At 38.7% G+C, this 16,847-nt stretch overlaps 3 protein-coding genes across 4 annotated transcripts; 1 reads left to right on the forward strand and 2 right to left on the reverse strand.

Annotated features, from left to right (window-relative positions):
* Positions 1 to 2: 2 nt before the first annotated feature.
* Positions 3 to 8,574, reverse strand: LOC131794311 (uncharacterized). 2 transcript variants are annotated; one of them, XM_059111826.2, is made up of 11 exons: positions 8,444 to 8,574; positions 7,767 to 7,931; positions 6,920 to 7,013; positions 5,735 to 6,100; positions 5,225 to 5,367; positions 2,947 to 4,440; positions 2,333 to 2,398; positions 1,988 to 2,122; positions 1,316 to 1,393; positions 1,100 to 1,175; positions 3 to 441 (listed from the first exon to the last, which is right to left on the reverse strand). In XM_059111826.2, the coding sequence occupies exons 2-11, from the start codon at positions 7,920 to 7,922 to the stop codon at positions 329 to 331; spliced, it is 2,721 nt and encodes a 906-aa protein (XP_058967809.2). In that variant the 5' UTR covers positions 7,923 to 7,931; positions 8,444 to 8,574; the 3' UTR covers positions 3 to 328. The 2 variants fall into 2 exon arrangements, with proteins under 2 accessions (XP_058967809.2, XP_058967808.2); XM_059111825.2 differs by lacking the exon at positions 8,444 to 8,574 and adding an exon at positions 8,238 to 8,354.
* A 1,428-nt stretch (positions 8,575 to 10,002) lies between these two features.
* On the forward strand, positions 10,003 to 13,602 carry LOC131794134 (coactosin-like protein). The gene is made up of 4 exons (XM_059111649.2): positions 10,003 to 10,165; positions 11,904 to 11,986; positions 12,732 to 12,889; positions 13,196 to 13,602. The coding sequence occupies exons 1-4, from the start codon at positions 10,092 to 10,094 to the stop codon at positions 13,301 to 13,303; spliced, it is 423 nt and encodes a 140-aa protein (XP_058967632.1). The 5' UTR covers positions 10,003 to 10,091; the 3' UTR covers positions 13,304 to 13,602.
* On the reverse strand, positions 13,583 to 16,802 carry LOC131794133 (uncharacterized). The gene is made up of 3 exons (XM_059111648.2): positions 15,561 to 16,802; positions 14,487 to 14,794; positions 13,583 to 14,262 (listed from the first exon to the last, which is right to left on the reverse strand). Exons 1-3 carry the CDS (start codon positions 16,722 to 16,724, stop codon positions 14,070 to 14,072), a joined length of 1,665 nt encoding a protein of 554 aa, XP_058967631.2. The 5' UTR covers positions 16,725 to 16,802; the 3' UTR covers positions 13,583 to 14,069.
* Positions 16,803 to 16,847: the final 45 nt, after the last annotated feature.

Below are 16,847 nucleotides of genomic sequence, written 5' to 3' on the forward strand. Positions count from 1 at the left end.
GAAATCACCCGACTTTTAAAAAAAAATTTTTACAATTATATCATCTTATTAAACGTTCAACGAAAGTTTCCTTACAAATCTTTACCATTCCCTTTGAGGGAAAGTATCATAATATGGACGAGTGAAAACAGTTTATGGAAAACGGGCTGAGTAAAATATGTAAAGCACACAGAAATGAATAGGGTAGTTTTGTTATTTGTGTTTATGTTTTCTAGTTGGATTTTTTTGTTTTCGGTTCATAATTCTAGTACGTCGAAAAAGCCGCGCAACTGTCTCCCTTCTATGATGACAGCTTTCAACTATTTCCGGTTCTCCGGTTGGTTTGTATTCAGTCCATGGCACACAAAACCTCTTCATAATAATCCCTAAACTTGGGAGGCAGGAGGTCAAAGTCTTCGCTCACGTACATCCCAGTTTTCGTCACACATGTCCTATCCTCAGCTAAATCAAAACCATAAAAGACACAAAATTAGTTGAGAGCCAAAAGTCAGTTTCAGCTTGTACGAAAAAAAGAGATGCTGAAAGCCGAAATGACAAAAGAAACGTTTGAAGGATGTGCAAGGTAAAATACAAAACATCAGGGCGGGAAACGACAGGAGTTGTCTTTCGCGTAACACATTTTTGGCGGGAAAACAACGGGAGCTATCTTTCGCGTCGCACATGTTGGCGGGAAAACAACGGGAACTACCTTTCGCGTAACACATTTTGGGCGGGAAAACAACGGGAACTATCTTTCGCGTAACACATTTTTGGTGGGAAAACAACGGGAACTATCTTTCGAGTCGCACATTTTGGCGGTAAAACAACGGGAAGGTTTCAAATAACTAAGAGCTACAAATCCGTTTAATGAATGTTGCACGTTTACAGTCAGGGGTCTCAAGGATTTATGACACGTACAATCAATCATGGCTTGAAATTAACAAGAGCAACATCTACGACGGGCGTAGCACATCATATATCAAACTGGGAACACTAAGACAAAAACGGAAAATGAGACATTACATGTATGTGAGTATGCTACAACTGACAAGGTCCTCAGGTTTAGGCGGCTGATTGTTGCAGTTAAAAATACTATTAGTAAAGATGGTGCTCTCCTCACTTTTATTTTCCCTCCATAAGCTTTCTGCAGCGAAGATCGTCTCAATTTCTCGTTTATGCCGGTTCAGTATCTGTGTCTGAAATAAAGAAAGAAAACACTACTGGCAAAGGAGAAAATAACGACCTTGTGGAGTTTATTTTCAACAAAAACGTCATGAAACTCAACGGAATAGAAAGCACAGTAGCTTTTATAGGCCTCAACAGAACGCAGCCCTACCTTAAGCCTGCTGAACTTGTTCAAAATCTTGTCCACCTCTAGCTTAATGGATATATTCGGCTCCTTTTCTACACTAAGCTGTAATGAATTGATCAAAGTTGTTGTTTTTTTAATTCTTGTTCTTGAAAAATACTGTGTATTTAACAGGAGTAGCTAATATTAAATTTTAAACTCCGAATATTGCATTTCTAGTGTTCTGATTGGTTCACTCCACGCCGGTTACCAGCTCATATTCCGAGTCACCTTATAAGGAAATGCACTGTGCAAACTGTTGCGGGGCTGGAAAAAGGCTTTAAATACCCAAACGTCCAGAATTTAAAGAAATTTATAAAACAATTATTTCATTCGCGCCTGTTGGATACGAGATAGGTTACAACCAACTCGGCGACTGTTCATCATCTAATCATGGAAAAATCTTTATTTATTCAAGAGAAACCGAAGCCAAAACCGAAGCTGTGTGGATTGAAGCAGTTTTCCCCTACAAAACCCACCACTCAACGAGTTTTCGACGGGTGCATTTAAAAATGGCGACGCGGTGCAATTTTTCCAACATAAATTATACTAACCAACGCGTTTACCTGTACAGGTACAGTGGGCTAGGCTGTCTATAATTCTTCTCTTGCACTCCCATAAATTTTGTATGAAAGAAAGTAAACAGTGTATAAACAGTACCTTTATTCCAGGAGCTCGCATCTGTGATGAGATCACCGTACAGGCACTGAACGGTATTTGATATCCAGCTGATTTACGAGCAACGCCTCCATACAGCCGGACCAACTCTTGCTCTAAAGTCATGCGTAGCTTGACCTAATAAACAGAAGAACCAAAACAAGTACACTTAACAAATTCAGTTGTGCCAATCAGTGCAAAGGAACAAAGCAAGCAAAGATGATAAAGAGTTTAAACATTATCAGTCATCGCACTGGACAGTTTTGTGTCAGTGGCCAAGCAAAAGCAGTTCTTTTGTAACCCTTGCAATGAAAAAATGGAAAAGACAAAGTCTAGCGGTCAACTTACCTTTTCCGTGTCATGTTGAGACATAAGCCTTGCCAAACGGTTTCCCTTTGTTGAATCATCCATGATCTGCATGGACAAAATAAAAAATGGAATGATGCTGATGACAATTATTATAATGATTATGATTACGAGTACCTTCACTGGGGAATATACCTGCACTGGGACCCTTACTACTAATGGGGATAACTTGTGCTGGACTACCATTCAAACCAGTCGGATCCAATCCTTCTTGCTTCATGCAGTAGAGGCCAGGATAAGTTCTGTCATGTATATACAAATAGCATATACCACAAAAGTGAATAGTGCATTTTGCAGATTCTGGTTGGCTAGTTTGGAAGTGAATAACAAGTACTATTCACCTCTGAGCAACCAATGAGACAAACTTTCCGACCATTTTTTGGTATATTAAAAGATATCAACCAATTTTTGGGTATCTGTAGAGTATATACTAAAAAAAATTATTCACTTCATTGCTGGTGCAAGTGGTAAATATTTATCTTGCCTCTTTGCAACTTGGTAAACATCCACCATTATTTACCTCCACTTTAGTAAATAATTGTTAACTACTAAGTCTTATGTGCAGACTGAAAGATGTGTAGCAAAATGTGACCTACCCTATCTGAAAAAGATTTTGATCCATTGCCTTTGCTGTTTATAAGGAAATCATCAAAACCTGGGACACTCAAATGTAAGGTGGACATGTTGTATCGGTATTTAGGTAGGTCTGACCTCCAAGAGGAATTTTGAATGTGGCTCGTACATTCCTCTTTGGTCTGACTGCAGTGGCTATTGGTTACATCCAAGGACCTTGATATCTTCTTCTTTCTGATAGACCGTGTTCCTTTCTCTGCCGTGGCTCCATCCTTCTTCCTCTCACTTCTTGTCTTCATTTTTGTGAAATTGGCATTTGGTTGCTGATCAACAACGTCCCTCTCAGTTTCTTCAGCACTTACTTCTTGATGAGGTAAAACTTGATCATCTTCTTTAGGCTCAGGTGTTTTGTAAAGGGTAGAATCCTCAGATGGTTTTTCTTTGTGGTAATTGTTACTGTAAAGCTTTGAGGCAAGATCTACAGAGGCAAGTTTCTGTGGAGAGTTCACATCAGAAAATCCGTTTAACAACCCCTTACTGTTCAAAGATTTATCTGTTTTTGATTCATGTCCACCACTTGTTTTTGACTCTCTTTCATCAAATGGTGCTTCAACATCTAACTTTTGGCTGGTTTCTAGGTATGAAGAGATCTCAGTCATTGCCTTATCAAGACACTCATTCAATTTCTCTGGTATAACTGTGTCCTCCTCATATTCTGATGTCACAGGCAGACCAAGTTTTTTGGTTGTCAACTGTTTAATATTCATCAGGCCAGGATCAACAGCAATGGGTGGCTCCATCTCTTGAGGACAAGCCTCTTCATTTATGCCTAAATGAGGAGTTAGAGTTTCAAAATCACAACACTTATTAATTTTGTCAGCATCTACACCTTGGACAATTTTTCTGACTTGCACCTCTTGTGCAACAACAGCGTGGTGAAGAGGCCTCTGAAAATGCCAACCTGCATAATCACTTTCAACTGGCGAATTTTCATTCCTTCCTGCACCTTCTTTTGATGGCAATCTCCTACAAGCTGCTTCTCTTTCATCGATGCAATGGTAAGTATTTCCAGGAAAGTCATAATATGCTGGAAATTGCTGAGTATAGAAATTTTGTTTATCACCACAGTTTCCCCTATTGACTCCAAAGGTGTCTTGTGGAGTTATGTACAGCTCCATTTCCACATCTTTTGGATTCGGAACTGAAACACTTTGGGACAACAGCACTTTAGAGTCTTGCATTTCCATCTCATCAACTAATACATCCTCTCCATTGTTTCTTTGAGTGTAAGGATTATTCGATCCATTGATTTTGATTTCTGGTATACTGAAGTTAGGATCCCTGTGTTGTGCATAGGCAATATTTTCTTGGAACTCCACAGAGTATACATCTCTGTTTCTTTCTTCTGGATTCAGCAAGTAGTGAACTTCTTCAGATCTTGCTAAGGTGAATGTATTGTAGTTTTGAGATGTTTGGAGCATAGGATCTGCCCCATTCTCCAAAAGATACTTAACCACCTGTAAAACAAAGCAAATTAAAATAAAAAATAAGTTCATTCTCATTCATAATTAAACTCACTGTCTCCACATTTTTGCCACAACTTGCCAGAGCACAATCAGAAGCCCATTTACATGTACATGAATGCTGCTCTGTCAGGTGGATGATAAACAACAAAGCGTTAGCCATTCTCAATCCAAGGTCATTTGTGGAAAATTTCTTGGTTAATGGCTGCTAAAATTACTGAAAATGTTATATCATTTACAGACAGTGACGTTCAAAATTTCTTCAAAGCAGAAGAAAACCAAAATACAAAAAGAAAAATTGCAAGTTACTTGACTTTGGGAATGGAAGTTTTAATCACTGAGAAGAAAGTCAACAACTGGAAGATTTGCCAAATGTAAATTTTGGCTGTGTACCTGAGGAAAGGTTTCTACTGTTGGTACCTAAAAATTCAATAATGGAGAATTCTGTGAATTGAAAGTTATGCCCATTGTTTGTTCTTGTTGTAATTCAACGTATTTTTTCATCTTGAGCCATATCACCAAAGCACTTTATAATTTTTTTTTTTATGGTGGACCCTTCCTTTTTTTCATTCATTAATAAAGTTGAATTTTAATGTCAGTAAGGGCTTATAGTGTTTATATGATAAACAAAATAATACATGATTGTTTGTAGATATGGAATTTCTCTTCAAGTGTTTGCCCCCATAATTCACAAGTAAGATATGGAAGCAAACACTCAAAGAGAAATTCCATATCTACCTGCGTCCATGTATTATTCTTTATTTCTCAGAGTACAAACCTCCACATGGTCGTTAATTACAGCATCGTGCAATGGTGTAATAGCTGTGTAACCTGGACTGTTTACTTCTGCACCGCTCTGGACTAATTCCTGGACAATACTTAGGTTACCACAGTTACAAGCTTCATGGAGGGGTGTCCACCCTTAAAAAACAATAGTATCAATGCTTAACTTTGTGCATGTACCAAACTATAATCAGACCACAGTCCCCTCATTCCTGTAGCAGTCTTCCTGGTCAGATATGGAAATCAAATAGCCAATTTCCAAGTTGCCAAACAAGTTTTTCTCTATGTAGATAGAACAGGTAAGCTGAAACTCACAATCTGTATTATTCTGTTTATTCTGTTTAATGTCCAAAGTCTTAGTTCAGTGAATAGAACAAGAAAAGTTGGAAATTTACACTTTTTCCTGGAATAAAAATACTATCTATTTTGGCAAAACTTTTTCCATTTGACAACTGAGCGTGAAGCTTTTGAACTCAATTCACCAGCTCAGCTGTTAAAATCTCACCAGCATTATCCTTGGCATTTACCAATGCTCCAGCTTTTATCAAGGCAACAACATCCTCCAAGTCTCCTCTTATTGCTGCAACATGCAATGCTGTTTCTCCACGCACATTCCTCTTTCTTATCCGTGTCTCAATTTGATTTTCCTTGCTCACATCTTTCTTAGCATTTGTCCTGTTGTAAAGAATTGGCAGCTCATCACTGCTGTTGCTACCAGTTTCAAAATCTTGTTTTGCTTCTCTGGCTGTTACTTCGAGGAGATATTGCAACTGTTGACGTTCTGTCAATGGAAAATTAGGTCTAGAGCTTTCTGTAGGAAGTGAGATTATAGGAGAAGTCTTTGGAGTCTTTGTTGTAGCCTGTCTTCTTGCTGTTAACAAAAATAGTTCAAAAAAGCTGAGTCAAATGCTTTCCAAACTTCAATAATAAGCACCCTCAAAGAAGCACCCACCCCCAGGCCATAATGGCAAACAAGTGCCTGCCCTTGAATAAGCACCCCCTTCCTCCCTCATTTTCTTATACATACATACATTTTATTACTCAGTATTTACAATTTTTTGTGCATCCACAGTTAGCTTGAGTGCTATTCTAGGTGAGTTGCATGTTAGATGTAAAACCATTATATAAGTGTTCACAAATTACTTATGATCTAATAATTTTGTCTATAGGACAAATTCACTGTTACATAATATATAAATTTACAATACCATATCAGGATTAGAAGTACAAATTTACCTAAGGACTAACTAAGGATATAACATGTTGGCAGCTAAAAAACATGCTACAACTAGTTAAAACATTTCAGAAAAGCTTGACCTTTTGACTGATTTGTCAAGTGTCAATATATGAGTCTTCTAAAATGAGAATGTCAAAGAGTTTTATTGCCTTTTTGAACTCATTTCAAATCAGTACAAGAGAATAGCTTTTTTTCCCTTCTTGTTTTGTCTATCTCCATATGCTTGCAGAGGTCCTTTACATATATCATCAGTTCTCTTTTATTTTTATCCTAACTTAAAAAGCACCCCCCCCCCCACTCCTTTTTGGTGCCCAAGAGCTTATTTGAGGAAATACAATAACTTAGTTTTTTTGCAATTTTTTTTTCACAAAAAAATTGTTTGGTGAAAAAATGGCACTCCATTAATTAGTTACACCGGCAGTATTAGAAAATCAATTAACTAGCATAATGTACCTTTGTTCACAGGAGAATTTTGGCCACTTTGCATAAAAAGTTTTCGTTTTGAAACAAGTTTTCCTGATTTCTTTTTGTAGGAGTTTATGGGATCCTGAGAATAGAAATACAACAAATAATTCATTTTACTACAAGTCAAATAATACAATCAATAAGACTGCATGGAATATGCCAAACACCTGGAGAGAAAAGGTGCCACACATCAGTGTTTTCCAACAGAGAGAGCTTATTGCTTGCCACAAGAAAACAGAACAATCCTTATACCAAGAGAAAATTCATAGAAACAATTTATTTAAGAAAAATAAAACAAGTCATCATTGTAAATTTCCAAAGTCACAATTTTTTTTTTATCAATAGTGCGATAAACCTTGTTCTTATATACTTATACTATACTCAATTTTCTCTTGTTTCCTAGGAAATGAAAGTAAATTTAAAATATATTGTTCGTTTTAATAAAGAAATGTTTACCCCCAAAGATTTGGAACATGATTTTTCATGTAAAACAATGAGTAATTTATTTTGAAAAATAAACAAAAGAAAGCTTTACATGGAACCAGCTGTTGCATATAAACGTTTAAAAAATTTCATTGTTTGGGGCTTTTTTCCTACTTCCGTGACAAAATGCAAAACACTGTTCATTGCCTTCGAAATTTAGGCTTCTTAAATGAACACGAAATTATCTAATAATTTAATTTTATTAAGGGAATCTTCCTAAAAGGTAGATTACAAAATAACCAAAATGACTTTGGGAATAGTTTTAAGGCCATGATCGCCAATTGAGCATGTTAAAAATTTATCATCTTAGCACTTATAGGTTAATATACCGCGTAAACACACATAAGCTTACTTTGAACGGAGTATTTGGTTCTAGCTCTGAGTCAATCGCGTCCTGAGGCGTGATGTGCAAAGGTCCTGATTCTGTCAAAATCGTGTTGCTGGGTGTACTCGGAGAAGTTGGGATTCCTATTAAACATTTGGAAAATTGATTCCTCTGAGCGGCCATGTTATAGCGCTGAAAGAAAATAATCAATTGGATAAATTGCGAGCATATATAAAACTGTTCATCGCAGATAACAGCTGTGAACTAACAAAAAGCATAGTATAAGTTTCTTTTTCACTATAAGTTCGGAAGACATTAAACGTGAGCCATTTCTTCAATTAATGAAGCGAGGGCATAACAGAGCTGTATCTTTAAATCGAAATACTGAATCTTTGAAGATTAAGTTGCTTAGGGTTAGGGTTTAAAGTTCAACAGCAATCGCTAATACAGAAGCGTAAGCGTACACTCGACAGCGCGGAACTAAATAAATAAGCTTACAGAACGGTTTTGCCATTTGACAAATGTCTGGCAAAACATCATGAGACTTTCTGTTCACCACCCGTTCGCAATCGAAAATTATGCAAGACTGCTGTAAACAAGACGCGCTATTGAAACTGAACCTATTCGCTATCAACCAAAGATGCGTTCAGACATGAATCACTCCACGTAACGAATAAAAATACTCTCCGAAATATAATCATTACCTGATGGATTGTGCATGAATCCGTCTTCCTTTTAATTTCGCGTCTCCTGGCAGCTTCACAGCTAAAAATGTATAATAAGTTGATGATTGACTAAGAAACTCGCTTTCGCTCTGTTGTTCTTTGTTCCTTTCAAGATTATGATTCCCGCCAAAAGGACACATACGGGAATGTTATTCGATGTTTCTGCTGACCGGTGTGAAGCCGGCTCATTGTTAATCGTAAGTCCGCACTGGACATAAAGAAGTGGCTGACGGACAACAAAAGAGCCTCGAATCAATATCCCACAAAACTGCTAAAGTCGAGCACTTGTAGAATTTTTTTGTCGAAATCCTCAAGCACATTTCTACAAATTGTATAAAAATTATTGATATCTCGAGAATATCTCTTGTTTCTGATAAAAATTTAAATAACAAATAGATAAATAAACAGGACCCCTTTTTTTTTTCTTCAGGGAGTTGGAACAATATGTAACAGATCGTCTATGAATTAAGACGTAAAAAGAACTGTCATAACAACATAGAGTAGTTACTTCTGATGGTTTATCGGCTGGCATCTTCGCGATAATTCTGGCAAAGAAATGAGTAACTCAGGAAGAATCTGTCTTAGAAGACAGCGCTGAGCAGGAAATTAGCTAAAAATGGTAGACACGTCTCTAAATATTCATTAATTTTCTAGACAACTTAGCACTCTCTAATTTTTAATAGAAAACTCTTAAATAACCTTCAAAATATCCGGATGTTTGTGAAGAGGCTTGAAAACAAATATTTTGGACGTGGTCATTAGGTGACAGAAAAATATCATTAATTCCTAATTGTGATCGCGTGTTCTCGTTGACTTCAACAACAGACTCCCAATATACAACGGGGATAAAAACGGGGATGACATTCATGACTAGATTAAAAAACCCAACTTGGAAAAGCTGCGAATGACTTTTTCGGAGCTGTGCGGATTGGAAGCTCCTGGAAGCACCCTTTCTATATATATTGACTAATAGAAACTTGTCAAAATCGTTAGAATGTTGAAATTTCTACGTCGTGAAGATTGCCGGAAATGTGTTCCACGTTTACGCAAAATGAAGGCGGTACACATCCACTCACTGACCGCAGGAAATATCGATTTTTCCTGGGAGGTGGAAGTGACTGTTTAACAGCCCAAGAAAATCAAAGCTTGTCCAAATATGTAAAATTCTAGTTTCCAGAAAATTTCAGTCATTATCATGAAATATTTTAAAGGTAATGAATCGCAAATTAAAAGCAATTAGAAAGCCTCTGTCCCGCATGCCACTGGAAAATAAATATTTAAAAATCATCGTGTTATTTGCGTCACGCAACATAAGATTGAAATTTTAGCTACGTTCTAAAATTCTTTCAGATGAATTGGAGTTTTCTTTGGCTAATTTTTATGCTAAGTTCACTGTTATCAAGTTGCTGAATATTTGTGGCTTTATCAGGAACCGGTCCCGAATTGTTTGATAATTTCATGCGTTTTAATTTTGGATTGTATGACCAACAATTAACATATTATCAAGTGACGTCACTCCATTGTGATACTTAATCGGAGGTGTTGGTTCGGTTCGCATCAGTCAGTAATCGCACGTGAATCTTCGTGGTACCGTAATTTTTTCCTTATTATCACTTTGATACGCACCATGGCGGCCATCGATAAAGATGCGATCTCTCAGTCTTACCTCGATGTTCGGGACGATAAATCTGAAACAAACTGGTGAGTTGAAATGAATTCAAACGTTTTGTTTCTAGAAACCAAATCAGCCGGTAAAACAAATATCTTGTTGCAAGGCTACGGTAGTTTAATCTATTGCCCTCATTATTAGACAGATCGGCAATGCGGCTAGGTGCTTCAAAGTGATAAGAAAAAAACGATTATTTCCTCTCGCACTTTGCCATTTTACTTCTAATGTTTGAATGGGCGATATTTTTCAAAAAGTGAATAGTGAGAGTGACATCTGAGAGCAACTTTGTCTGGGCAGGTCTTACATTACTTATGTCGAAATTTCCGCTTAAAAGATTAACACATCGACTTCGTGATTACGGAAATAACTCATCGATATTCGCTGTAGAGTTGACAGATGAATATCTTATGATCAGTGGATTAATATCGCTTTTGTGAGCAAATTGTTGAAGCACGCTCGAAATTTTTTTGTAGAAATATTTAACTTCCAAAGTGCATTATAAACTTCAAAATTATTTATTTAGAGGCAGCCGTGTTTGTCTTTCACACTTCCTGGGAGGGAGTATCTATATCAGGCTATTTAAGGAGATTTTGAAGCTAGGCGTTATCCGGGATTGCTAAAAATTTCGAGAACGTAAACTTAAAGGTTATATTACCCGAGCCGATTTTTAACGGCAAGACGCGGTTGCCGACTCTTGAAGAAAGTTGCAACGAAAGTTGAATTTTAATTAAACTCGTTCAACACGAGCTAAAACCGGCTTCCCTAATCGCCTCGTGTAGCGCGTGGCTGGATTGGTAAAGAAAAACCCAGGGGACGCCCCTTTATACAGAGGAGTGTCAAGGAAACACAGGCAGACGCCCTCCAATTTTATACACAGAAATAAATGTAATGGAGAAAAAACATTCCAGGAAACGCATTTGAAGCAACAAAGAAAGCAAAAGGAAGATGAACTTTGTTCATTTGACCATTACTAGTGTGGATTTCAAGATCGATAGTGACAAATTTAAGAATTTGTGGGACATTTTCCTCGAACACTTGGATCAAGCCGGATCGACCGTCACATAGTAGAACAAATTCATTAACGTATGAAATATGTGAACATAATGCGTCCTCGAAACTTCGGTGGAAAATGAAAAAAATCGAATAATAATCACAAAAATGAAAAAATTACGCAACGTGCGGTGCTCTGTTACGTAAACATATGTTCGAGAGAAATAAAGACAGATCCCGTCCTCTCATGATTCTAAATTTTTTTAAGACTTGGTTTGAAAGAATTAAGGTCTGAGAAAATAAATCGCGTTAGATGAGTTCATGATTTTCCAATCCTTCTAACATTTCCTGTCTCCAAATAAATGTGGCGTCATTAGGATTACTAAACTCATTCGCGACCATTCAGAGGGAATGTCACGCAACGCTTGATTTGAGGGCCGGGAAGCGTAACGAGCGACCAGGCGTCATTTTTAATTAGCGGGAGCGCAAGAGAGTCTAACGGTACTTCGCACTCTCTCCGCCGAAAAAAAACTGTCTAGTCACTTTTTTACGCTTCCACCCCTCCCATCAAGGTAACGTTGTGCGGCCTCTCAAAGAACTTCAACGAGGTAGCCATAGAACGTAACGGGCATATTCTAATATATTCTAATATATTCTAATACGAAGGAACTGTTATTATTTTCCATCATTTAGCTATTGTCTTGTCTAATTATTAACAAGAATAAGGAAGATGCGGGGTTTTTGCGGGTGTAAATTCCGTTGTTTTATTTATGATTTCAGGGCTGTTTACAAATATAGTGACAAGACTATCGTACACGCCGCATCAGGAACTGACTACCAAGAATTCCGTTCACACTTTACCGGTGAGTTATATATTCTTACAGTGGTTCCAGCTTTCAACGGGGGGATGTTGTCTTAGTTGGCACTTAAAAAGACATAACAGAGAAGGAGAATTAATATACAGATCTTGAGATTTTTAGGATTTGGGGAGACTAATAGAGAAACGAACTCACAGGGTGCGAGCAAGAGACTCGTTTGCACGCGAGGTCGCGTAGTGGCGAACGACGAGAAGAAGTTCGTCGTAACCACTTATTTTCGGCACGAAATTGTGAGGTACAGGGGAAGGGCATTTGTCATGGCTTCATGGCTCACTCGCATCCGGCGTAGTAGGCAATTTTTTGAGCTCACGCTTTTTCCGTTTCACACCCCTCTCGTCTTCGCCGCTTAAAGCCTCAAAGCGCACACGAAACTGCCGGCAACGAAGACTGACTCTCTCGTGGCTTAAACCTTTTTCGTTTTTCTTCCTTCACCGACGCAGAGCGTATATCTTGCGGTACATCATACACAAGTGCCTTACTAGCACTCGGAGACATGCCAGTTCCTTTTTTTTTTTTTTTTTCCTTTGTTATGATATATCATCTTTCTTTTTCGCAGACAAACATTGAGGTCCCCTGCACCTTAAGACTTCTCCCTTGTCTCGTACCCGAACCTTTCCCGGCTAAGCGGTTACAGTTACACGGTAGGATCTGGGTACGAGATTAACTTCCCCCCTACTCCTCATAGATGACAACTTTGCTTCGTCTGAAAACATATAATTTGTCTTAACAGAGGGTGAACGCGTCTATGGGTTTGTCCGCATCGAGACTGGCGACGAACTCAGCAAACGAGCCAAATTTGCTTTCATAACATGGATCGGTGAGGGCGTTGGAGCACTACAAAAGGCCAAAGTCAGTACTGATAAGGCTTCAGTTAAACAGGTTGTTCAGGTGAGATTTAAGCAAGAAAAAGTCTCATTTCTTCAAGGGATCACCTATTTTCTATCGCCTTGGGGGAGAGGGGCTGAGTATATTTGGGGGATCAGTACTTTCAGGGGGAACGAAGGGGGAACAGTCGTCACCGAAGAGTATAAAGGAGGGAATATAAAAAAAAAAAAATTGACTGCCAGTGAGGGAGTGGGGTGGGGTGGGTGGGGTTGATCATAAGAATATTAAAGAGCCTTATGGGGGAATCACGTAAATTTTATTGTGACACAACAAAAATATTCTGATTCCCATCTTTTGCTTTTGTTGCAGGCTTTTGCCGTGGAAATCTTGGCAAACGATCCAGAGGAACTCGATTTCGATCATGTAAAATCAGTTCTCGTCAAGGCTGGTGGAGCGAACTATGGTACCGGAAAGTAACTCTAGGCCAAAGTCCACAAGCAGAGAATTTTATATGGTTATCTTCCTTCGTTAGAATTGATCATATTTCATTGACAGTAGCTAAATACCTCAAAATTTAATGTAACTACTTCTTATGTACCTCGATTTCCTGTGCTGTCCGGATCAGATGGATAAATGGAACTCTCTTTTGATTTAATTACTGGATTAACAGATCTAAATTGAAGTCGAGCCAGTTCGGCGAAATTTGATTGGTCTTAATGTACAGAAATGCCTTCGTTTCGAAGAAGAATAAAATCTCTGGTACTATTTGTTTGGAAGTATTGGTGTAACTCTTACTCGAGGGACTTTCACTTGAGTATCGAGATAAATCGCTCTGTGATTGGTTTAGGAAACTTGTGCAGCCACCCTCTTGACCAATCAAAGTGCTTCAAGTTGGCTGCGTATGACAGCTTGTGCCAGGCTCCCCGTTGATGAAGACAGACGAGAAAATGGGCGCACGAAAATGGCACCACGTGAACGCGGAGGTTGTGGTTACTTCTCGTTTTGCAATTTTCACGGCTCCTCGCTCTTATTTTAAATCCAATCTACCTTAGTTGAAGCCCATACTTACGCGACAGTGTTCCTTCTTTATGTTGGAAATTCAGTGAATGGGAGTTTTTTCGCATTGTAATCGCTACTAAACGAATTTGACCGCACAGATTTATTTGCTGGGTGATCACGAGCGGAAATTTAAATTAAGAGTTACAGCATTTGGTCCGCCCAGTAGGTTAAGAAGATCTTAAATTCACGATCCATCGATATCTGTTCCATTCGGATGCAACAATGGTGTATTCTCGTTTCCTGGGAGGGACCTCTTGGATCGACCCATCCGTGTCTGCATAATGAGGAAATGAAGAAACACGTGGATTAGGAATCCAAGGTACATAGGTTCTCCTGCGTCGTGCAGCAACCTCAAACTCGTTCCTGTAATCTCACATCTGCAAATAATCAGATAAAATAATTTAAGGTTGAGTTCGTTTCATCAATCACAAGGGCACTTCTCTATTGAGTATCATGAGATTGCAAACCATGACACTAAAAACTGAAGAACAAGTCTGCAACGACACAATTTGTTTTTTCCAGCAGAGAAGTTTTATCGAAAATAATGCATGAATTAACACATAAACCCGATCACATAGGTTTGACATAAGAAATGACATACCTTATTCTTTTATCAAGAGGACCAAAATATTGATCAACCAAACACGCTGCACAATTAGCCATGACTCCAAGCATCAAAGCAGGCACGAGAAAGTGGTTGATCTTCACATCTGGATTGTTTAAAGGTAAGGCGCGAGCATTCACGTGAAGAAACATGACCATCAAGAAAGTAGCTGTGAGGCCGCGAACCGACAGTTCTGCGCATGCCCAATGGTAGCTGCGTAAATAATGTTGGCTGCTCGCCCAGAACTGAGCGAGAGCAGCATTGATCATCAAACTCGCAAAACCAACAGAACCCAGACAGCAAGCCTGGTAAACAGACAAGAAGACCAGCGCAAGAAATGATGAGTGAAAAAAAAAGTAATTACGTACATCCTCTCATACACCGTTTACTAACACTAGAATCTACTCCTCAAATGCATCATTGAAATGCACCAATACACTTTAGCACAATGTTAAAATTCATTTATAATTCTCCTCAATCTCCCTCCCTATTTTATCGCCATTAAATATGAGCGGTAATCTTAGCGATTCATTAATCATTAACTTACATTAGTGTCATCACTCCTTTGAAAGATTTTTTCTCGGACCTGTGAGACACTGGTAATTTTTTTCGAAAACATCGCGAGAGATTAACGAAGAAACAGAGAAAAAATTAATCGAATGTCGAAAGTGATCTGGATTGCTTTATCGTGATTGGTCGAAGAAACTAGGGCCACCTTCTCAACCAATCAGATTCGAAACGAACACCAATCCCTGCTTGGTCACTCGAGCTTCAAGCGATATGCCCTATTTCTTCTCTCATTGGCTCGTCGAGATGTTTTCGTTCATTCTGATTGGATGTTGTGATTACTTTGGTTTTGACTGTAAGGTCTTACAAGACTCAATCTTAATGCTCTCCAACGCCTGCATGAATGATTTGTATTATCCAGGCTTCAGTGAAGTTAAAATTCCTTAGAATTCTTAAACCGGTGGCAAAATGGTGGTACTGCGTTTTTTCCGTGACCAAAATCTTTTCCTTCTCACTATTCTATCAACGGATTATCCTAATTCACATTATCAGTGTAGTACTCACCATGATTTTAACGCTCATTGACTCCTTGTCCTTCCTTTCGAAATCAAGCTTGTTCTTTAGCAAAAGAATCATCCCACATACAAAAATACAGAGGGCATTCAAGAAATTCGTTGCAACACGTATGTAGACAGGCAACTCAAGGTTGTGCACGTAATAAACAGCGCAGCTGAATGGAGCGAGAAAACAGAAAAATCCCAGTAGATACCCAAGGTTTCTGTACTGGCGATCTGAACAGGTCATATTGTAGATTCTGAAGGCTGTTTCATTTTCTCTGCCGGCGTTAGCTGTCTCAGCACCACCTGTTTCGTTTTGAATTTGCATCGAATGCTCAAGGAATATGAAAGAACACAGGAGACGATAGTCGATGGTGAGCGCTTTGTACATTAATTCCAACACGACGAACCACTCGCCGTACGTAATCCTTGCTCTGATCAAAACCAAGTCACTTTCCACATTCACTAGGCAGTCTACCCATTGAACAAAGTTGAAAAATGCCAAGATCTTGAAATAAAACTGGGCATTTTCTCTGTAAGTTTCACGAATTCTTAAATTTCTTAACGAGATGTAAACTGCCGCCTGGATGGACTTTTGCACAATGAAAATTGCTTCGTAAGTCACAAGAAGGGGCCACAACTTACGTTGTTTTGAAGGCATCTCTTTCTCCGAAGCTTGGGCGCCTGACAGAAACATAAGCTCTGTCATAGTAAGGGGAAGGGTAATTATAATTACCAGAAGCCCTTTGGATGGTTCGTGTTCCCCCAAGGTGCGATGCGTTGAAGTCTCCGTCCCAGTTGGCTTCTGAAAGAAGCAAATCGCGCCTAGCAAGAAGAAAACAATCCCGACCGAAGAGGCGGACACAATGCGATGGTACAACATGATTGTCTTGTTATCGGACGTGTTGAACACATTCAAGGAGACCATAATAGCGCCGATGAGAAAGAGAATGATGGTTGCGTGGGAACTGAAAACTTTCCTTGCAGACTTAAAGCACACGCCTAACCCACTTATAAACAGAACGCAAAAATAGAAACCGAATGAAAACGACGCTGTAATCACCTGAGAAGCGAAAGCGGTGGCGTTGAAATCATGCTTCGTATAATTACCACAGTCGTGGTAGTTGAAATAGCAGTTTATGTGGCTCCAAGGAAGTTTATGTGGCTCCATCGCCACGTTACCGGATATGCAAACAGCAACAACGGCGAGTAAGAATATATTTCATGTGCATTAATGTCACCGTTTAAACCAAACGTAAATGAATCAGTTAATGTTTAAGAGTTGCTTTAAGAC

This window comes from Pocillopora verrucosa, chromosome 3 (genome assembly GCF_036669915.1).
Source record: "Pocillopora verrucosa isolate sample1 chromosome 3, ASM3666991v2, whole genome shotgun sequence".
Classification (NCBI taxonomy): Eukaryota; Metazoa; Cnidaria; class Anthozoa; order Scleractinia; family Pocilloporidae; genus Pocillopora; species Pocillopora verrucosa.